The following is a 23,402-nucleotide window of genomic DNA, read 5'->3' as shown; positions in this document are numbered from 1 at the left end:
AGAGAAAAATAGAAAGTTCTTTAATATAAGGAGACATCAGTGCTACCTATTCTAGTTGGAGCCATTTTTTCCCTGTGTATTATCAATATTTAAGATTTTTATTCTGTAATCCTTTTAATATTTTTTAATTTTACTTACAATGTAGCATACACACACACACACACACACATAAATCTTTTGGACTGCTAACAAAGAATTGAAGGAAGACTGATATATCTATTTCAAACTTATTTGTTCTCATCAGTCAGCCACACTCTTCTGAGATTCGAACCTGGGCTGATTGCACATTAGGCAGTTGTTTTAACCTATAGGCCACAGACTCTTTCTTGCTTTGTCAGCTGCATTTAAATAAACAAATTGGGAAAGAGTTAAATGGAAGATTAGTGGACTCATTTGGACAAAATATATTCGATATTTTAAGTCTTCATCTTCTAAGCAATGGCAACTTTTTAAATATGAGGTGAGATGTAAATGTCACACAGATAATCTGTGAAAGGTACATTTAATTACTTGTGACATTGTTTCCATATGTTTATAGCAGATGTGCCTATGAGACTTTGGATGAAATATATACATATATAACCGTTCCATTGGGGTGGAGTCAGGGCGACTGAATGGAACTGGAGCATTTATTGGCCGGATGCCCTTCCTGATGCCTACACAGAGTTTGCAGCAGACAAGTAATTATTGAGCCCAAAGAGAAAAATACCTGCTGCCATCTAGGATTTAATTCACAGCCTCCTGATTGTGAGGCAAGAACTTAATCTCTAGGCCACACTCACAAGCACATTGGCCCACTACAACTCATTCGGTTAATGGTTTTTAATAGCATGTAAACATGCAGTTTTCTCTTGCTAACAAACACTCAGTCTTAATTCTATGTATACAGTCAAGCCTTAATAGAAAAGAAAATGCCATCAGACTGTTTGCTTGATATAGAATTTAATGTAGTGAAAGAAGAAAATGTTGAACAAAGAAAGCTCCTAATCTTGAGGATGAAAAGTAAAGATGTTTTTAAATTGGGCTGATACTATAGAACTTTCAAATATCAATCTCTCAGTAATTTCTTGCTCACATGTTTAAATCATGCTTTTCTGTCAGGTTGTTTGATGTTCAGCATCAGATATACAGTATTTCATCACTGCATTCCTATATTATCCATCTTAATGTGAAACAGATGTGTTTTTTTTCTGATAAAAAGGCCTAGAAAACAAGGAAAAGTCAAAAGAAAGGGAGGTGGGAAAGAGGAGAAAATAGCTGCCAAGTAATCATATTGCTACCATAGTTAGAGATTTCCCAACACCTGAAAATCTGCATGTATCAGATTTTTAAATGCCCCCATAAAAGAGATAGAAAAGCTTGCTTCTGCCCTAATAGCCTACAGACAGCCTACAGAATCAGAGTGCTCACTGCAGTCCACAGTTAAATCTTACATAACTATAATATGCTGATTCCATATACAGATAGTCCTCAATTTAAACCCATTTAATGACTGTTCGAATTTACAACAGCATTGAAAAAAGCGACTTAGGAACATTTTTTACACATATGACCATTGCAGCATCTCCTGGTCACGTGATCAAAATTCAGATGCTTGGCAATTGACTCATATTTATGACAGCTGCAGTGTCTAGAGGTCTTGTGATCACCTTTTGTGACCTTCTGACAAGCAAAGTCAATGAGGAAGCCAGATTCACTTAACAGCCATGTTACTAACCTAACAACTGCAGTGATTCACTTAACAACTGTGGGAAGAAAGGTCGTAAAATGGAGCACAATTCACATAGTAACCATCTTGCTTAGCAACAGAAATTTTTGGTTTGTGAATGTAAGTAAGGGACTACCTGTAATAAAGATTTGTGATAATAGATTCTTTCTGAAAAGAGAATTTTTTTAAAAGAAATGTTGTTGTTGTTAGTTGCGAAGTCGTGTCCAACCTATCGTGACCCCATGGACAACATTCCTCCAGGCCTTCCTGTCCTCTACCATCTTCTGGAGTCCATTTAGGTTCCCGCCTACTGCTTCAGTGACTCCATCCAGCCACCTCATTCTCTGTCGTCCCCTTCTTCTCTTGCCCTCAACCTTTCCCAGCATTAGGCTCTTCTCCAGTGAGTCCTTCCTTTTCATTAGGTGGCCAAAGTATTTGAGTTTCAACTTCAGGATCTGGCCTTCTAAAGAGCAGTCAGGGTTGATCTGCTTTAGGACTGACTGATATGATCGCCTTGCAGTCCAAGGGACTCGCAGGAATCTTCTCTAGCACCATAGTTCAAAGGCCTCAATTCTTTGGTGCTCAGCCTTTCTTATGGTCCAACTTTCACTGCCCTACATTGCAACTGGGAAGACCATAGCCTTGACTATACGCACTTTTGTTGGCTCTGCTTCTTAGTGTGCTGTCTAGATTTGCCATGGCTTTCCTCCCAAGGAGCAAGCATCTTTTAATTTCTTGGCTGCAGTCCCCGTCTGCGGTGATCTTGGAGCCCAGGAAAATAAAATCTGTCACTACCTCCATTTCTTTCCCATCTATTTGCCAGGAATTGAGAGAGCTGGATGACATGATCTTGGTTTTCTTAATGTTAAGTTTCAACCCAAGTTTTGCACTCTCCTTCTTCACCCGCAACAAGAGGCTCTTTAGTTCCTCTTCACTTTCTGCCATTAGAGTCGTATCATCTGCATATCTTAGGTTGTTGATATTTCTCCCACCAATCTTAATTCCAACTTTTGATTCATCTAGCCCTGCCTTTCTCATGATGTGCTCTGCATATAAGTTAAACAGGCAGGGCAACAGTATACAGCCTTGCCGGACTCCTTTCCCAATTTTGAACCAATCAGTGGTTCCATGTCCAGTTCTCACTGTTGCTTCTTGACCCGCATATAGGTTTCTCAAGTGACAAATAAGATGGTCTGGTACTCCCATCTTTTTAAGAACTTGCCACAGTTTGTTGTGATCCACACAGTCAAAGGCTTTAGCATAGTCAATGAAGCAGAAGTAGATGTTCTTCTGGAACTCCCTAGCTTTCTCCATGATCCAACGTATGTTGGCAATTTGATCTCTAGTTCCTCTGCCTCTTCGAAATCCTGCCTTTACTTCTGGTAGTTCTCGATCCACATACTGCTGGAGTTTAGCTTGTAGGATTTTAAGCATAACTTTACTAGCATGTGAAATGACAGCAATGGTGCAATAGTTTGAACATTCTTTGGCACTGCCTTTCTTTGGAATTTGAATGTAAACTGATCTTTTCCAATCCTGCAGCCACTGTTGAGTTTTCCAAATTTGTTGGCAAATTGAATGTAGCAGTTTTACTGCATCGTCTTTTAAGATTTTGAATAGCTCAGCTGGAATACTGTCACTTCCACTAGCTTTGTTGTTGCTCAGCTTTCCTAAGGCCCACTTCACTTCACATTCTAGGATATCAGGCTCAAGGTCAGTGACCACCTCTTTGTGGTTATCAGGGACGTTAAGCTCGTTCTTGTATAGTTCTTCTGTGTAATTTTGCCTTTTCTTCTTAATCTGTTCTGCCTCTATTGGGCCCTGCCATTTTGGTCCTTTATCATGACCATTTTTGCATGAAACGTTCCCTTCATATCTCCAATTTTCTTGAAGAGATCTTTGGTTCTCCCTATTCTATTGTTTTCTTCAATTTCTTTGCACTGTTCATTTAAGAAGGCATTCTTATCTCTTCTAGATATTCTCTGGAATTCTGCATTCAATTGGGTGTATCTTTCTTTTTCTCCCTTGCCTTTCGCTTCCTTCCTTTCCTCAGCTATTTGCAAAGCTTCCTCAGACAGCCATTTTGCTTTCTTGCATTTCTTTTTTCTTTGGGATGGTTTTAGTTGCTACCTCTTGTACAATGTTGCAAACCTCCATCCATAGTTCTTCAGGCACTCTGTCTATCAGATCTAATTCCTTAAATCTATTTGTCACCTCTACTGTATATTCATCAGGGATATGATTTAGTTCATACCTGAGTGGCCTAGTGCTTTTCCCTACTTTCTTCAGTTTAAGCCTAAATTTTGCAGCAAGAAGCTCATGGTCTGAGCCATAGTCAGCCCCTGGTCTTGTTTTTATTGACTGTATAGAGCTTCACCATCTTTGGCTGCAAAGCACATAGTCAATCTGATTTCTGTGTTGACCGTCTGGTGATGTCCATGTGTAGAGTTTCTCTTGGGTTGTTGAAAAAGAGTGTTTGCTGTGACCATCGTATTCTTTTGACAAAATTCTGTCAGCCTGTGCCCTACTTCATTTTGTACTCCAAGGCCAAACTTGCCTGTTATTCCAGTTATCTTTTGGCTTCCTACTTTAGCATTCCAATCCCCCATGATGTTAAGACATCATTTTTTGGTGTTAGTTATATAAGGTGCTGTAGGGCTTCATAGAACTGGTCAGTTTCATCCTCTTCAGCACTGGTGGTTGGGGCATAGACTTGGATTACTGTGATATTGAATGGTTTGCCTTGGATATGAACTGAGATCATTCTGTCATTTTGGGGATTGTATCCCAGTATTGCTTTTCCTACTCTTTTTTTAATTGAAAAGTTTTAAAAAATTTTAATAATAACCCCCCCTTCCCGTCAATCTCCTTTTGTACTTTTTGCCATAACAATTCATAATTGTTTTTATATAATTTCACATTCGATGCTGTGATATATACCCCCAAGTATTTAACCTTTTTTACTATTTCAAATCCTGTTGATTTTTGTAACGCTTCTTTGTTTTATAGTCATATTTTTGTTAATATTTTAGTTTTTTGCTTATTAACTTTAAATCCAGAAACTTGTCCATATTGTATTATCACATCCAATAATTCTAAAACTGATTGAGTAGGTTGAGTTAAAGTAACAACCAAGTCATCTGTAAACGCTCTCAATCTATAATCTTGATGCCTAATTTTAATTTCCTTTATCTTATTTGATTCACGTATTTTAATCAATAATATTTCCAGTGTTAGAACAAACAACAATGGTGATAAAGGGCATCCCTGCCTTGTTCCTTTTTCAATTTTACAAATTTCTGTTAAATTACCATTAACAATTATTTGTGCCGTTTGCTTTTGATATATTGATTTAATAGCCTGTAAAAAATAATCCCCAAATTCCATCTTTTCTATTACTTTCAATAAAAATTGCCAATTCAATTGATCAAAAGCCTTCTCTGCATCTAAAAATATCAATGTAGCAGAGACTTGGTTGTTTCTTTCCAAATATTCCAATAAATTAACAATTTGTCTTACATTGTACTTCATTTGTCTACCAGTTATAAACCCTGAATGATCATTATGTATCACTTGTTGCATTATATTCATTATTCTATTTGCCAATACTTTAGCAAATATCTTATAATCAGTGTTTAAAAGATATATTGGTCTATAATTCTTTGGTTGACTAAGATCTTGATCCTCCTTTGGAATCAATGTTATGAAAACTGTTCTCCATGATGGAGGCACTACTCCCCCAAGTTGAATTGTTCTAAATAGGTCCTTCAAAGGCTCCACCATTTCTGACTGCAAATTTTTATAATGATTAGCTGTCAATCCATTTGTCCCTGGTGATTTACCCAATTTCAACTGTTTAATTGCTAAAACAATCTCTTCAGAAGTTATTAACTGATTCATTCTATCCCGCTGCTCTTGAGTAACCTTAGGAATATTCACCTCTTGTAAATATTTATCTATATCTATACTTTGAATTGTATCACTTGCATATAATTTAGAATAAAATTCTGAAAATACCTTGTTGATAAAATCTTGTTGATAAACCTTTTTACCATTCTATTTTCTCTATTGTCCGAGACTTTTCTTTTTTCCTTAACAAGTAAGCTAACCATCTACCTGGCTTATTAGCATTATAAAAAGTATTATGTTTAGTGTATCGTATGTTGGTTGCCACCTGGTCTGCTATCAACATATTAAACTGCCCTTTCAATAAGTTGTTTCTTTCACTTTCTTATCAGCTGGGTTCAAGATAAGTAACCTCTCCATCTTTATTTCGTCTTCTAACTCCTTTTGCTTTTGTTCCTTTTTACGTGCTTTTCCTACTCTGAGATCATTCTGTCATTTTGAGGATTGTATCCCAGTATTGCTTTTCCTACTCTTTTATTGACTATGAAGGCTACTCCATTTCTTCTGAGGGATTCTTGCCCGCAGTAGTATACCTGATGGTCATCTGAATTAAATTCACCCATTCCTGTCCATTTTAGTTCGCTGATTCCTAAGATGTCAATGTTCAGTCTTGTCATCTCTTGTCTGACTATGTCCAGCTTTCCTTGATTCATGGATCTTACATTCCAGGTTCCTATGGAGAAAAAATCTTTTCAGCATCGGACTTTCCTTTCACCACCAGACACATCCACAGCTGAGCGTCTTTTGGCTTCGGCTTTGGCCCAGTCACTTCATTCTTTCTGGTGCTACTAGTACTAGCCCTCTGCTCCTCCCCAGTAACATATTAGACGCCTTCCGACCTGAGGGGGTCATCTTCCAGCGTCATATCGTTTTGGGTTTTCATGGCAAAGATACTGGAGTGGGTTGCCATTTCCTTCTCCAGTGGATCACGTTTTGTCAGAACTCTCTGCTATGACCTGTCCATCTTAGGTGGCCCTGCACGGCATAGCTCATAGCTTCATTGAATTATGCAAGCCCCTTCACCACGACAAGGCAGTAATCCATGAAGGGGTTAAAAAAATACTGCATCCCAGTTCTAGCCGCCTTCCCCAGAGAGAATTGCTTTGCTCCAGTTTTTCGGCTTTTTAAGCATTAAGAAAGAGCTTTTACATTACCCAAGATGTTCTTCAATCTTATTAACTTTGATGGTGCTTTCCTCTTTTTATTTTGATGTTTTCTTTTCTTTCTCCTCAGTTAATGAGTACAGATGTATTTGACATACACTATCCAAGATGGCTTTTTGTTGTGTTGTCCTTTTGTTACTGTGGCGTTTACTGCTCCAGTAAAACAAATACATAATTTAATTACTGAATATCAATGCAATTAAATCATTGAACAATTGGACTCTGTTTTAGGCACTGTTTTCCTCTTTCTTTCACAGAAACTGGATTTTAATTGGTAGAACACTTATTATGGACTATTGCCTGACTTCATTCACAATAAAGACTTACTGGTTATTTAAGAGAAAATAGGAGTTGTTTAAAAAAGAACCCACATGAAAATTCCACATAGAGACATTTTAATTCACTTCAAATTATGTTTTTGAGAGGCTATTTCAAACTTGGAGGTTTTTTTTAAAAAAAATGTTTCTCTGACACCTTTATTCATTCTTTAAGTCCAATCGTTTCGTAAGAACTCTTCAGGCTAAAATTGCATATTTAACTAGACATAATGCAAATCCCTAATCAACACCAGACTATCTGGGGGGCACTTCAAGTTGATCTGGACAATATGCCTGACTTTCTACTGTAGACCATCTGATTTCTTTCGGAGTAGCACAATTCTCTTTTCCCTTATGCTCAAAATATTTTGAATAAAAAGCATCGTGCTCTTGATTATATATACCTGTAGTCAGAAGCAGAAAGCAGAAGTGAGAATCCCATTTTTATCAGTAGAGTGCTCAAAATAACCTGCCATTCTTATACAGGAACAAATGAAAGAAAAGTGTGAATCATTTATTTTACTATGAGTGAACGTGAGAAGGATATAATTTTGATCACTGGTAGTTCTTGTTTAGTGAGCCCTGCTGAGATAAGCAACTTGGTCATTAAGTGAAGCAGTTGCTAAGTGAAACCACAAATTCCTTATTATTGTACTTCAGTTTTTCTTTGTTTTATAGACCTGTGAAGGTCATAAATGCAAGGATTGATCATTAAGTTATTTTTTTCACTGCTATCATAACTGAACAATCACTAAATGAGGCAGTCAGTAAACTAGCTGTATACCCGTCAATTAAATAACAATTAAAACAATAGATGAAAAAAAACTGTAGATCTATGTCTCATTTTTTGTTGTTCTCCAGACATTTATTTAAACTGTTCAGCATTTCTAAAACTTTAGACAAGCAAAGCACTTTTTAAAGTCAAAACTGGGAGCAATGCTTGTCTCTCTGATCCCAAAAGCTTTACTCTGTAACTTTTGTTCCTCAAGACTTTTAGTTTCCTAGTGATTGTATATTATCTAAGTAAATCTAAATAGCAGCCTTTCTATCTTCAACAGGACTTCCTTCATATTTTCCCTAAGAGATTATGTTGATTTAACCCATCCATCCACCCATCTCTTTGCTTTTGGATGTATGACATGCTTCCAGGAAAAAGGATGCTTGACGGACACTAGAGACATGCAATCTGCATCCGGCATGCCTCAAAATAATTAAAAAGGTTGATGGGTGGAGATATTTAAGACAAGCAGTTTCAAAGCACTCTTCTAATGTCTGGGTAATGTTTGGAGAATAATCTTGTGGTGTAGTGAGTTCTTCACGCAGGAAAGGAGACGAGGCAAGTGAGTTCAACAAAGCTCATGGTTTATTGCCTGCAGGATCTACACTGAGAATTGGGCTGCAGCTTGCAACAATTTATAGCCTGGCCCCTAGGCGGCAGCCAATAGGTTTAAAGCAACCCATTGCCGCCTAGGGACAGCCAATAGCAGCACTGGAGACCTGGAGTCTGGGTAGCTGGAGAGCCGTTAGCTGCTCCAGCTTACCACGTGGTGTTACAACAGAGCCCAATATATAACCCCCCTCTCCTCTTAGATCAGACAACATCATAGCAATAATTGGCAAACAGTACAAGTTACAAGACTTAACATCAAAACAACTTTTGCAAAACAATACAAGTTATATTATAGCATCAGTTAGCCTGAATGAATAAACTTCCATAATAGCACACGAGACAGTTAACATCATAGCTCCAATACTGTTTCAGTACAGTGACAAGTTACAGTACAGGCAACATTATAGTTCCTTTATTTTACAACGTAATCAGTTAGATAAGAAGGAAGCTTGCATGCCCTTGTGGAATGCCTTGGGATTCCAGTCACTTTCTGGTCTACCAGCTTACCCATTGGGCCAGGTAGACCAATGTCCCTTGATGCACCTGAGTCAAAGGAATTAGATGCTCTCTGGCTGGCCTCTCCAGTTTGGCCCATTCCAGAGTCATACTGATCAGCAGAGTTGGCACAGCGTTTGTTAAAGTCTGGTTGGCTTGCTCCTTCAGGGGATCCATGTTGCACTTCTGGACTCCTCTCCTCTATGCCCAATTCCTCATTGCTTAAGAAGGAAGAGTCTTGAGAGTCCATGTATGGGCTGGCTTGGCTGCAAGTTTGAGGACTTTGGGAGGGACATACGATGCAGTCCTCGCTTAGTGGCCATTCTGGAAACCGTTTTCTGAGTTGATCAATGTGGCATCTGACAGCTCGCCCTCCCTCCCTCAAGCCCCACTTCATAAGAAAGGGGACCAGATGACTTGGTAACTTTACCAGGAACCCACAGATTCCCATGTCCATAGTTTCTGGCCCATACCCAATCACCCACTTGCAGCCCCCTTCAGGGTTTTGGTCAAGCGGCTTCTGCTGCCACTCTATCTGGATGCAACCTGTCCAGTTTAGTGATCAGTCGCCTCCCCCAACGAAGTTCTGCAGGACTTTTGCCTGTAGCAGTGCAGGGTGTAGAATGTTGGCAGAGTAAAAAAAATCTGCCAGTCTGTGATGTCAGTCACCTGTTACGATGCGTTTAAATGATTCCTTCATGGTCCTCACCATTCGTTCAGCTTGACCATTAGAGGATGGGTGAAAAGGGGCAGATGTTGCATGCCTGATAAGATTTGCTCTTAGGAAGGCCTGAAATTCAGCAGCAGTGAATTGGGCCCCATTGTCTGAAACTCAGACATTTGGCAACTCATGTGTGGCAAAGAGTTTTCTCAGCACCTGGATGGTCCTAGCAGTAGTCATGTTTGCAACTGGAATTACTTCCAGCCATTTGGAGTGGCTGTCCACCACTATGAGAAAAAGCTGTCCCCGAAAGGGCCCAGCATAGTCTATGTGAATTCTAGACCAGGGAGTGTGCGTTTCCACCCACCTGTGAACTGGAGCATTTGGTATCTCAGGCCTAGATTGCTGGTATGTACCACAACCACGTACCTGTGCCTCAATGTCCTTGTCAAGGCCAGGCCACCAAAGGTAGCTTCTTGCTAAAGCTTTCATTCTGACAATGCCTGGATGGCCCTCGTGTAATGACTGTAAAACCCTGTCTTTCAGTGGAGAGGGGATTATGACTCTGTTTCCCCATAGGCTGCACCCCTTGTGAGCTGATAGCTCATGTCTTCTGACAAAATAACTCTGAAACTCAGAGCCTGGGCTTTTATCTAACCACCCCATGTGTACCGATGAAAGCACTCTACTAAGTGTTCTATCTGTAGATGTTTCTGCAGCAATGTCCCCAGCATGGAGGGGAAATTCTGGCAAGTCCTGAATGGACAGAATTCTGGCCACAGGAGCCGGGTCTGGTTCCATTAGTGGCAGTGGGAGTCTGCTGAGGCCATCAGGATGGCCCATTTCTTTACCAGGTTTGTGAACCAATTTAAAAGTGTATGCAGATAAGAAAATAGACCATCTCAACATTCTTGGAAAAAGTATGTGCGGGGTTTGTTTGTCTGTTGTGAAGAGTCCCAACAGTGGTTTGTGGTCTGTAAAGACTGTGAAGTCCCTGCCATATAAATAGTCATGGAATCTTTTTATTCCAGCAACAATGGCTAGGGCCTCTTTGTCAATCTGAGTGTAGATATGTTCAGCAGAGGACAGAGTCCTAGAATAAAATGCAATAGGGACTTGTGTTCCATTCTTTTCTAAATGACTCAAGACTGCTCCCACCCCATAAGGAGATGCATCACATGCTAAACAGACTGGTTTAGACTCCCTAAAATGAGTTACAGTGGATTTAACTGACAACAGTGCCTTTAAGTCCTGGAAGCTTTTTTCATGAATGCTGGTCCATTTCCATGGAGCTTTCTTATCTAAGAGCCTGTGAAGAGGCTCTGCTAATGCAGCCTTGTTAGGCAGAAAGGCATGGTAAAGTTGAGGAGGCCCAATAATGCTTGTAGCTCTCCTTTGGATTTAGGACTAGGAGCCATTTTAATGGCCTTCACTTTGGAGTCAGCAGGGTGAATAGCATCAATTCAAAATCCCAGAAATTCTGTTGAAGGGACCCCAATACTACATTTACTCTTTTTTAGTTTGAGGCCTGCTTCGCGAAGCCTCTGTAGGACAGCCCTGAGCCTGTTGGCTAACACTTCTGTAGATTCCCCAGCGATAAGAACATCATCAAAATAAGGGCAGATGCCCTGAATGCCTTTAAGTGTGTGCTCCATGATCCCCTGGAAAATGCCTGGAGCTACACTGACTCCAAATTTTAAACACTTAACCTTGAAAGCCCCCCTGTGAGTCACGATTGTCTGAGCCTTGGCTGTGACCTCATCAACTGGCAATTGCTGATAGGCCTGTGCTAAATCTAATTTAGCGAAAATAGTACCCCCTTGCAAGGAAGCTAAAATGTGGTTGACCACTGGGACAGGGTAAGCATGTTGCTTAAGGCTTTATTAATTGTACATTTATAATCTGCACATATCCTAATTTCCCTGTTGGCCTTAAGCGGGGTGACTATAGGAGTTTCCCACTCCCCACCATCAACTGGTTGTAAAATGTCCTGTTCTACAAGCTTGTCTATTTCTGAGTCAATTTTATGTTTGAGGGCAAAAGGGACTCTTCAAACCAATTGAGTCCTATGAGACTCGTTCTCTGTCCCCCTACTACTATGACATCCAGGTGCCCATGAAACCCCTTAAATTTTACACCCAAGGTGGTTTCTCCCTTAACTTTGACTTGAGAATTTTGAAAGTCAGTTAAAATTATGTCTGAGTGCCTCAGCTTGGCCCATTTATTACTGCACCTGCACACGAAACTGAAGGTGTCCTGGGAAATAATGGAGACAGCAGAGCCAGAGTCTAACTCCATTTTACAAGGGACTCCTTGTAGCTCTACCTGCAGTTTGAGTAGGTTTGAGGGGGCGATGGGCCCCTGTGCTGCATACGCTTCTAGGGCTTCTACAAAACCCCACACTGAATGGACCCTGGGACCCTTTTCTTTTTGGATTTTCTGACTGGCGTTTGGGTGGCCGGTCCCTCTGGCAAACACTGCAGACCACTGCGATGTGGTCTGTTTTGCCGCAGGCCCTGCACGTGGCTGACTGGAATCTACAATCAGTGCAAAAATGGTTGCCGCCGCACCCTTTACATCTAGGTAAGAGAACTGCCTTGTAAGTGTTCTCTTGCTGTTTGCTGCTGTGTTGCTGCGTGTCGGTTTCCTTGTGAAGCTTGTTGACTTCAGGATCTTCTTCCTCCAAAGATTCCTCTAAGCGTTTGGCGTCCTCATGGTGGACTGTTTCTTCATGTTTCGTCATTCTGGTGGGCTGGACTGTTTGGACTGCACCCCCGGTGGCCTCATCTGCCATAACTTCATCTTGAACTTCTGAAAATGTTAATTTCTCTCTGGCAAAAAGTCTTTGTTGGAGCGTTCGGTTCCACAGGCCATAGACGAACCTGTCTCACAGTCGCTCTTCAAGGTTCGAGAATTTACAGAGCCGTGTGGCCAGACTTAAGGCCGCGATGAATTCTGATGCTGTTTTGCTGGGTTGCTGCACTCGCTGATCAAACGTGAAGCGCCAGGCAATCTCTGACATCTTTGGCTGAAAATGCTCTTCCAGCTTCTTCTTGAGGTCCACGTTGTTCTTTGGGGGAGGGGGGGTATTTTGATTTGGTTTTTTCTTCCTAATTTAATCCATGCAGATTGTTAATTAGAGAAATACATATGCTTTGAAATCTTCCAGTTGCAACAACAACATATTGAAATATGCAATAGATAGATGACGGTGATAGAGATAGAGATAAATACATATAGATATGTGTGAATAATGTATATCCAGCAGTCAAGATTCAAAAAAGCCTATACATGTAAGCAAATTAAATTCTCATGAATACAAAATTGAAAATTTCTGATTTTATCTTAGCAACAATATCTTATCAGCCTGCTGAAGTATTGCTCCAATGGGCCACTGGATATTGGACATTTCCAGTTGTTCAGACCATATACACATTGTCTACCATTCTTCCCATTCAGGATGTAGTACAGATGAACAATTGCTTGCATTTTTATATTGAGCAGATATATTTTTATTGTTGGAAGATGTACATAGACAACATTATGCCATAAGAGCAAGACCATAAGCGGAAGCGGAAGTCATAGCTGAATCGGCAGGAGTACCACTAACAATAGCAGGATTGTCTTATCACATTCTAAAAAAGCAAAGTGTTACTTGTTCAGCATATGACACATTAGAATATACATTAAATGTGATTTGTTCCCTTCTCTCCCTACCTGTCCTCTTTCCTTCCCACAGGTAGACATAGGCGTACTCCGCTTTGTATCTGCCATTGGGACTCAAGGAGCAATCTCAAAAGAAACCAGAAAAATGTATTTTCTGAAAACATATCGAGTGGATATTAGTTCAAATGGAGAAGATTGGATATCCATTAAAGATGGAAACAATAAACCTTTGGTAATGTTTTTCATCTGTATAATGTTCTTGACTATTTATGAATTTATAAAATTCTGTATTTAGTTACAGTTATCAGTAAAAGGAGTCCCTGTAGATTTTACTCTGCTGGTCACTGCAGACTATAGGGGCAGTGCTCAATTCCGTTTCAAGGCCTTTAAGCCAGTGCTGTCCAAAGAAATTTCCGTGGTCATGTGGCCAGCATGACATCACAGTTCCCACCAAAGTGGTATTTATTTATTTACTCACATTTGGGTGCTTTCAAACTGCTGGGTGGTCAAGAACTGGGACAAGGACAGGGGGTCACCCCATCACATAGCACTCAGGTCTTGAACCTAGGCTGCCTGCTTTTCAACTGACAAACCCAGTGTCTTAACCACTGAGCCATCGTGCCATCCCTGAACCACCATGCTGCCCACAATTATCAGTGCTTTAAGCAAAATGCTAGGTACTTGGAGGATCAATTATAGTTTACCCTATTGGTCATTTTACTAGTCAGTTAAAAACACTGAGAAAATAAAATACCCTCAAAAGACAAATTCTAACACACTGAAATAATCCTTATAGTTTTTCTCCAATCATTTATGTTTTTTTCTTGCTGTAGTATATCACTCCTTGGTAATTTATAGGCATAAAAATGACATTCTATAATAAAATGCTTCATTGCTGCAGCATGGAAAACAAGAAGATTAAATCATCAAAATGAAACACTTTTAAATCCATTAATTGTAATTGTTGATATTTAATTGCTTTCCCAAACTAAACATCCTTGGTCTTGTCTGGATTATGTCTAATTTTTCTTTAGATATTAGATTTTTTTCCAAATTCAGATTTTGTTTCTTACTTCTGTTAGACTGCAGATGTTTAAAAAAAATCCATGCAATAATATATACCATACCCAGTAAAGGTCTGAAGCATAAATAAAAGAGTCATGTATTTCCCAGTTGTGACTCCTTAATATGAAAATATTAAAGAAGTCTACAGAATAGTACCAATTCAAAGTTCTTGTTTTCACCAAATTATTGTCATGTAATTATATTTGAGGTACCTCAGTTGTGCACTGGTGCTTGCTTGTCTTCTATTTTATCAACAAGTAGCAATCTTTTAAAAATTGGGGGGAAAAGCAATGTTGTATTAAAATGATACATCAGATGAATATCTTTTCCTCAGTTTGATATAGGTTCCATAATATTTAGCAAAAATGGTCAGTCAAAGCTTCGTACATTTTCCCCAGATATGTCTTATTTATTTTGGAAATACCTTAAAAGTCTTACACAACCCAACCTTTGTACTTCTGCTGCACTTCCTTTATCATGAATAACAGATAACCACTTGGCTGTTTCATCCTGTTTGTCTGAAAGACAGCCAAACTTTACCACAGGCCTTGGCCTAACTTTCCTGTGCAATTAATATTAATAAGTTAAACAGATGGTTGATACTAAATAGAGTTAATGTTTGCAAGAAATTCCTGCTGATCTTCCATTACTACTTCCTTCCCATTTAAAAAAAAACTAACAGAAAGAGCAATTTTTAGTAAGACTGTTACAAGGGGAAGTGAGACAATAATGTTTTAGTTGCCCCAAAATGGAGATAGAAATATTTCTAGCTGTCCAGTCCCAAGAAAGTAGAAACAATTGAACAATTAAAACCCATTTATAATGGATAAACAGCAGCTAAAATCAATACTACAACTGATTGCATTTTAGCTACTTATATGGACAGGTTTAAATGACATGGTCAACTTCCTTTACTACTATTCTGCTCTAAGAAAATACAAAGCATGAAAGTTGGGGAAAGATTTAAGAAATTACTGCCTAAAAACGGAAAAATGCCTAACATCAGGAAATTGAGACTTTGCATTGTCTAATGAAAAAGGAAATTAGTCACCTTCCTTGAATTTAGTCAATGAAGAATTTGACTTACTTATAGGCATATTCATGTCTGGGCTGTAAAAGCCAGACAACAGCAAAAGATTTTCTAAATTTGTTTGCTTGCTTGTTTGTTTAAAATATTTATATAGCCAACCATCTTTTAACCAACTCTGGGCAACTTCCAATCAAAAGCTAATAAATAAATAAATAAAATCATATTAAAATTACAAAACTAAAAATTAAAACATTAAAATATATCTTTGCTTCTGTCTGATAATCTTCTAAATTTTTGCAGTCTAAATATGCACCCTATTATAATACACCTTTCTTAACAGAGCAGAATTATGTTATCTGTCTTTGAATGCCTTTCCTGATTGTTTAAAAAATATTAAGTAGTAAAACACAGATAAATAGAATACCTAGATTATACTAAATATTAGAAGTATGATAAGAAAACTATATATTGGAATTATTCGTAAGGAAACAAGATATCCAGTGATGGGATTCAGTCAGTTCGCACTACTTCGGCAGAACCAGTAGCTAATTTTTTGTTGCCCAGGCCCAGATTGGTACTTCTGGAAGTGGCATCCACACAGAGAACTAGTTGTTCACATATTTGAATCCCATCACTGAAGATATCCTCACCTGAGTCAAAATTGGTGTCCTTAGCAGTAGAAATTTAATTCCCCTATGTTTTATTCTATAATTCAATATTGTTTAATTTTATCTAGGTAAACATTGTCAATTATAAGTTACCATATGGAACTGCAAGAATTCAATATCCTATACTTACTCTGGATTATCCTTTTCTTCAGTGGGAATGTGATCATTTTTGAATTTATAATTATTACCATCATTGTTATCAATAAAAATAATTTCTATTTTTGCAATAATACTCAAATATTGATGTGGATAAACAAACATGGTTCAAATATTTTTGAGGGATATCTTAAATGTTTTCTCTTTCTATAGTCATTCATGGGGAACACCAACCCAACTGAGGTTGCTTATAGATCTTTTCCCAAACCAGTTCTGACACGTTTTGTTCGAATCAAGCCTGTAACCTGGGAAACTGGGATATCACTGAGATTGGAAATTTATGGCTGTAAAATTACTGGTAAGGACTATGAAGAATTTACTTTATTTTTTTAAAGACTGATATTACGTATTTCCAGGCATACAAGTATTTATTTTTATTTATTTATTTATTTTAATTCCATTTATATCCCGCCCTTCTCCGAAGACTCAGGGCGGCTTACAAGCTTACAAGTAATCCCTTGTTGTCTTAAAAAGACAGCAAATTGTTATCGTGATTTTCTACTTTATATGACCAAATCAGTAGTTGTCTATGAGCAGATATAAGCTGCAAAAACTGAGAGCCACTAGATCACAGGTCTGCAACCCGCGGCTCTGGAGCCGCATGTGGCTCTTTCAGCCATCTCCTGCGGCTCCCAGTCCTCTGCCATGTGCAGTCCAAAAAAAAAGTGGGACTAAAAAAGTTCAACCAATCAATTCAAATATTCAGGGTAGGTGCATATCTCGCCTTGTCTCCACTCTTCAGTCAAACCCTGTTCTGCACATGCGTGTATGTACGCGCATGCGCACACATTTTTTGCAGCTCCCAGTTTTTCCTTTTGTGAGGGAACCGGTTCCGAGTGGCTCTTTCACTGTTTCAGGTTGCTGACCCCTGCACTAGATGGAGTAAACAGCTACTCTAGGTTTTTTTTTAAAATTTGTGCAGCTTAGATATGGAAAGTACTTGCAACACATGAAGGTCCATTAAATCAAATACTAACTTTGTGAATTGGGAAATGAAACCATGTAAATAATAACCACACACACAAACAATGTATAGACCACTCTAGCATCTCAATATTTATCCATTAGACAGAAATCAACACTTATTCTATCTTACATAAGAATAGAATAAGTAATATAGTTACTAATTTCTTCCCTATTCAGGCAGTCCAAGGCTTTGGAGATAATGCATACAGAAGGTTAATAAAAATGATTAAAATATTTGTGCTGGTCTACCAATCATCTAGAGTCCTTCTTCTTGTAAGATTTTCCCACTCAGTTATATGGACAACAAGATATAAGATCTTTTTACATATGGGTGGTATGCACTCCCTTATGCCTGAGTGAAGGCAGGGATGTAAGCTTTTTACTTGTCACATCATCTGTTATAATGATATGTGTGTTCACATTGCATTATTCAGATAAAGAGGATGTTTTAGAAGCAAGGAACAAGCATACAGATTAATTAAAAGAAAAATTACTTAGGAGGTTAATTTTAGCTTTCTAACTAAAATAAAATCCATTAATCTAACCTATTTCATTAATCAGATTAATTGCATATTTTAAAACTGTTGCAAGCATATTTTCCAGTGTTTTTGTCCTTCCAAAACAGTATTGATTAGGAAGGAAAATAACAGGTAGAGGTAAATGATGGATAGAGGAATATGGTACAGATGACATAATCTATTTTTATCAAACAATGTAAACAAAACTTTAACAGTTTAACAAAAATTTTGCATAGCTGCAAAAAAAACTCAAGAAAGAAAAAAAATCCCATCTCAAATATATTCATTAATACTAAGAAATTCTAACTTTCAATTTCCTGAAAATATTCTACCAATTAAAGAAATTTCTGATGTAGAATGGTTTTCCTTTCCTTCCTGCCATCTATTTTTGGGGAATTTTTGGAGTACTTTGGAATTACTCTAGAACAGACATGTCAAACACAAGGCCCGGGGGCCGGATCCGGCCCGCGAAGTGGTTTCATGCGGCCCGCAAAGCCATCCTGGAAACAGTGAGGGAACGGCCCCCACTGCCTTGGCCCTGGCCCAGGGGCCCTCAGATTTGTCCCATTCCTGCCCAGGCCCCCATAGGAACCCTTGATGCAAATGATGTAGAGCTGGCCACGCCCACCCAGTAGGCCATACACAGTCTAGCCATGCCCACCCAGTAGTCCACGCCCACCCTGGCCATACCCACCTGGCCCCCTGAGGGCAACCGCAGTGCTGATGCGGCCCTCAATGAAATTGAGTTTGACACCCCTGCTCTAGAATTTGTCCTGGTGGTACTTTTGAATCAACCTCATTATTGTAAACTAGCCAAAGATATTATTGCAGTTGGCTTTATCAGTACTATTGTTCCTTCAACACACTTTTCCATTACTCAGTAGCCCTCTTGGCTTATGATCTGTACCTTCCTGATGGCCAAATGCCAATCTCTGGTTCAGTTTACCCGGAGTGAAGGCCAATCAATCATGCAGAGTCGAGGAAAGTAGAAATTTGTCACTTTATTTCTGATCAGAAGCAAAGGGGCTTCCTCTGCTGAATTTAGCAACAGCAAAAGCAAAAGAGCAAGAGGAACCCTGAGTAAGGCCTGTATTCTATTTTTATACCCTCAGCTGAAAGAGATCAAGAGCAGAAGTTCAATCCATCTGCAATTGGATTCAAGACTTTCTTAGGGATCGGTTACAAACAGTGAGGGTCAGGTCTGCTTTGTCCACCCCCCTGAAGCTTTGCACCGGCACGCCACAGGGCTGTGTGCTTAGCTCCTACCTGTACTCTTTATACACTTATGATTGTGTATCATCTGACCCATCCACTGCGATAATCAAGTTCGCAGATGATACAACTGTGGTGGGTCTTATTACAGGTGGGGATGAGACAGCATATAGGGCAGAGGTACAAAAACTATCCATATGGTGTAGTAACAACAACTTGCACCTAAACATCGGCAAGACAAAAGAGATGGTGTTAGACTTCCAGAGAAAAAAGGAGGAACCTGCCCCACTTTACATCGGGGAGGACTGTGTAGAGAGAGTTTCCTCCTTTAAATTTCTGGGAGTCTACCTCTGTGAAGATGTGACCTGGAAAGTTAACACAACACAGGTGGCTAGAAAGGCCCAACAGAGGCTTCACTTTCTTAGGGTCTTGTGGAAGAACAGGGTAGAACAACAGCTAATGACCCTCTTTTACCAGTCTACTATAGAGAGCGTCCTCTCGTATGGTATTGTGGTTTGGTATGCTGGTCTGACAGCCGCGGACAGGAAAGTATTACAGAGGGTGGTGAGCACAGCACAAGACATTGTGGGCTGTTCCCTGACACCACTGGATGACATCGCCAGGGCTCGTTGCCTTGGAAGAGTGAGGAAGATTCTCAGGGATGACTCACACCCTGGACGGTATCTCTTTACTCTCCTACCATCCGGTAGGAGATACAGGAATATAGCCAGCCGTACCAACAGGCTGAAAAATAGCTTTTATCCGTGGGCTGTTAGGCTTTTAAATGGGACATAATCTTATGCAGAATTGACTTGGGAGGCCGGTGTGTGGTGTAGTTGGTTCACATGGTGTGGTAGGATGGAGGGTTTGTTGTCACTGTGTGTTGGGGGGAGAGAGAACGGGGGGAGGCTCAGCTAATCTCAAAGTACACTTGTTGACCTTTGACAATAAAGGTTTATTATTATAAATTTCTTCCTCATTTTCTAGATTGCACATGCAACTATGTGTGTTTACCATGTTTTTCTTAGCATGAGCTAGTTTTTAGCTTGCAAATAATTATCTCCAGACTTTCATCTAGGTGCTCCCCCCACCGCCCCCAACCCAAGCCTAATATCACTCTGTCTTCCTTTGTTCCAAAAACAGGTTTCTTGTGACAAGCTTCTATGTACTTTCCTAACCACATCTTGTAAATCTAGCTATAGTTTATATGTAGGGTCTGCTTTTAGGGTTCCTTAACAAGTGAGTAGATTTTGTTCTGGTCTAGATAAGCTGTTTGTATCTTCCTGTTTTGAGTTTCTATGCAAATAAGACAAAAATAAACTGAAGAGAATAAGTTCCTTTTTGAATGAAGTGCTTTTGAGTTTGGAATTTGAGGTCTTGGGATCTCATTTCCCCCCCCCCCTTTTTAATCAAATTGAATGAGAGTGATTAAAATGTAAAGAAGAATGCTTTGGCTCAGTCACATCAGTCAAGAAAACCATTGGCTAAGCCTAATGATTCAATCTATGGGTCTGTTACACAAGCTTCTTGAAAGTGTCTTTTTGGCTATTGTATTTTAATTCACTTAATAATACAATTCTCTGCAGATGATGGTAGCAAAGAATGATAAAAAGAATGATAAAAATGGTTAATACAGTAAAACTATTCAGAAGTGCTGTGCATATGGATATTGTAGGGATGTATATACAAATCACACATGTACTTTTTTTAACCTTTTAGATTATCCTTGCTCTGGCATGCTAGGTATGGTGTCTGGACTCATCGCTGACTCTCAGATTACAGCATCAAATGAATTGGATCGGAATTGGGTGCCAGAAAACGTCCGTCTTATAACAAGCCGGATAGGATGGGCATTGCCACCCCCAGATGGTCATACTTATACAAAAGAATGGCTTCAAATAGACCTTGGTGAAGAAAAGATAGTTCGGGGCATAATAGTCCAGGGAGGTAAACACAGAGAAAACAAGGTCTTCATGAGAAAATTTAAAATTGAATATAGCTACAATGGATCAGACTGGAAATGGATTATGGATGCCAGCAAAAAGAAAGCCAAGGTAAATTTGTAATTACGCATGGTGAAGAGCACAGTAGGAACTATTTACCACCAGGATATATGATCTGAATGCTGAAGGCCCATTTTTGGTATCTCCAAATAAAAATAGCCGGTGGCACTCTGGGCCTCTGTCTGAAATGCTACAGAACTGCTGCAGATAATGTAGAAAATATTGTTTAAATGAAAAGTCTAATGAAGCAATAAAAAAGCTTCTATCCATGAACTAACACCAACCTCGCTATTGCCCTTCATTTAAGCTAATCAGAAGAATAGTTAATTCAAATGCTTTTATCTTAACTTACATAAAGATAAAGCCTCTATTGAATCAAGCTTAATTTTTGGCATCTACAAGGATGTGTTTAAATTAGCCACTGCCACCTTGAAGAGATTTCTTGTTTTTTTTATACTTCGTAGTGTATTCTGTAGCACTAAGCCATTTGGTGGTCTCCTGTCCAAATATTAACCCTCTGATCCTGGTTAACTATCATGCCCTTTGTCAATGTGAAATGTATAGCTCTCTAGTGGACTACAGGTAGTACTTATAACCGTTTATTTAATGGCATTTGAATTTACAGTGGCCTTGGAAAAAATGATTTATGACTGTCCTTGAAGTTATGGCCATCTCACCACTCCTGCAGCCATGTGATTACAATTCAAGCACTTGGCAAACAGCTCTCATTTACAATGGTTGCAGCATTTTGTGCTTATGTGACTGCACTTTGCTACCTTTCCAGTTGAATTCCAATAAGCTAGTAAATTAGGGAATCCAGATTCACTTAATAACTGTCTGATTCACTTAACAACCATGGTAAAAATGATTGTAAAATTGATCATGCGATAACTCAGTGGCCACATTCTGCTCCCAATTGTTGTAAATTCAGGACTATCTGTTTTGTCTGTGCATGCAAAATATCCCATGTTTAATCTCTTTGTTCTCATATGAAGCTTTTAAAAAATCCATGATGAATTATTGCTATACCATATCACTAGTATTAGGCACAATATAAAGCAGTTTGCTAGAAGTTCAGCCTGTCACAAAATTGTATCCACTTCTTAACTTATATAGGAAGAAAGGCAGCCACAGATCTATTTTCAAATGGCCTTGAATCTGAAAATAAAGGGCTCATCATAAAGTGTAAAAAATAAATAACTTCAGCAATGGGATCTCACATTGTTTTTTATTAGAAATGCACATTTTTTTGACATAGCCGTCTAAATAAAGTAGAAAATAAATAGCATTATGTTTTTTCTGTGACTTACCTTGGGCTACTTAGTCTTCTGGTATTAAATTCAGAGCATTTGTTCTTACTGTCAAAATTAGCAGTCCTGGCAAAATGAATGCTGGCAGACATGTTAGGTCCATTCAGAGTCTTAAATTCTTAGAAAAGTGAGCTTTCAAAACCAGTAATTTTTTTAAAATAAAAAAAGTTCTATAACATGCATAATCCTAGTAAATATTCAGAATATTTAAAATTGTTCAGTCTGTGGGGAAATTGAATAAAATCCTGAGATATTGGAAAGCTAGGAGAATTTAAAACAGGACTTAGGCATTTTTAAAATATTAATTAAGCTTTGCTATATGTAATGCTGACTACACTGATTAAAAGAATAAATTAAAAGCAAATCTCTTTCTTGAAATGAAACATAATTTACTGAATACATTCTTAGATTGAAGTGTCATATGATAAATTTCTACCTATTCATATTACTGCAGTAATCAGCTGTACTGCTATACTTATTTAATGGTTTTTTTTACCCCTTTTTTGTACAATATATTCAAAACCATCATCAGACACACCAAACACTATTCATTATTATTTTTTATTATCTAAACAATAATTAAGAATAGATTCCTTAGTTACAAGAATGGGATCCTACATTATAAATTGCCTTCTTTTTTAGAGAATGTATGTATTTATTTTTGTTCATATCATTCCTTTTGTTAGGAACTCAAGGTAACATACAGAGAACTTCTTTCTCTAATTTTATTTCACAATTGTCCACCTGTGGTTAGGTTGGCTGACTGGTTCAAAATCATCCTTCCACAATGAATAATCTTGAGGACAAGAGGGAGACCCAATACCAAGATAATAGCCAAATAAAAGAAATCTGAGCCAGAACAAAGATCTGAGAATTGGGGTGGATTTTAAATGCATAAAACTTTTCTGGAAAGAAACAAAGGATGAAGTCATACTATGGTACCTCATCCTTTTCAACTATGACAACATAACTACATATATTGGGAGAAGTGTCTACAGTAACTGAAATATCATCAGCATGATATAATTCACTATCATGTCTTGCAGGAACTTTTAAATGTAGGAAGAAAGGTAGCTTTGCATCTAGAAAGCTTCTCTTCATAGCAACTCTGCATATAACAGAACCTTAAAAATAGCAGGAACGCTAGCAAAGTTTTCCCTTTTTTGAG

General features: G+C 38.6%; 1 protein-coding gene across 4 annotated transcripts in view; it reads left to right on the top strand.

Annotated features, from left to right (window-relative positions):
- Nucleotides 1-23,402, top strand: part of NRP1 (neuropilin 1) — a gene marked incomplete at its 3' end in the record, with an annotated part of 145,948 nt that overhangs the window by 93,610 nt on the left and 28,936 nt on the right. For all 4 annotated transcript variants that reach the window (XM_083378345.1, XM_083378346.1, XM_083378344.1 and 1 more), the window contains exons 7-9: nucleotides 13,380-13,538; nucleotides 16,379-16,523; nucleotides 20,641-20,975. In XM_083378345.1, coding sequence (XP_083234471.1) covers nucleotides 13,380-13,538; nucleotides 16,379-16,523; nucleotides 20,641-20,975 — 639 coding nt within the window. The remainder of the gene's footprint in view (nucleotides 1-13,379; nucleotides 13,539-16,378; nucleotides 16,524-20,640; nucleotides 20,976-23,402) is intronic.

This window comes from Vipera ursinii (genome assembly GCF_947247035.1).
Source record: "Vipera ursinii genome assembly, chromosome: Z".
Classification (NCBI taxonomy): domain Eukaryota; kingdom Metazoa; phylum Chordata; class Lepidosauria; order Squamata; family Viperidae; genus Vipera; species Vipera ursinii.
The sequence above is the reverse complement of the archived record's forward strand: the minus strand, read 5'-3'. Positions and strand labels throughout refer to the sequence as shown.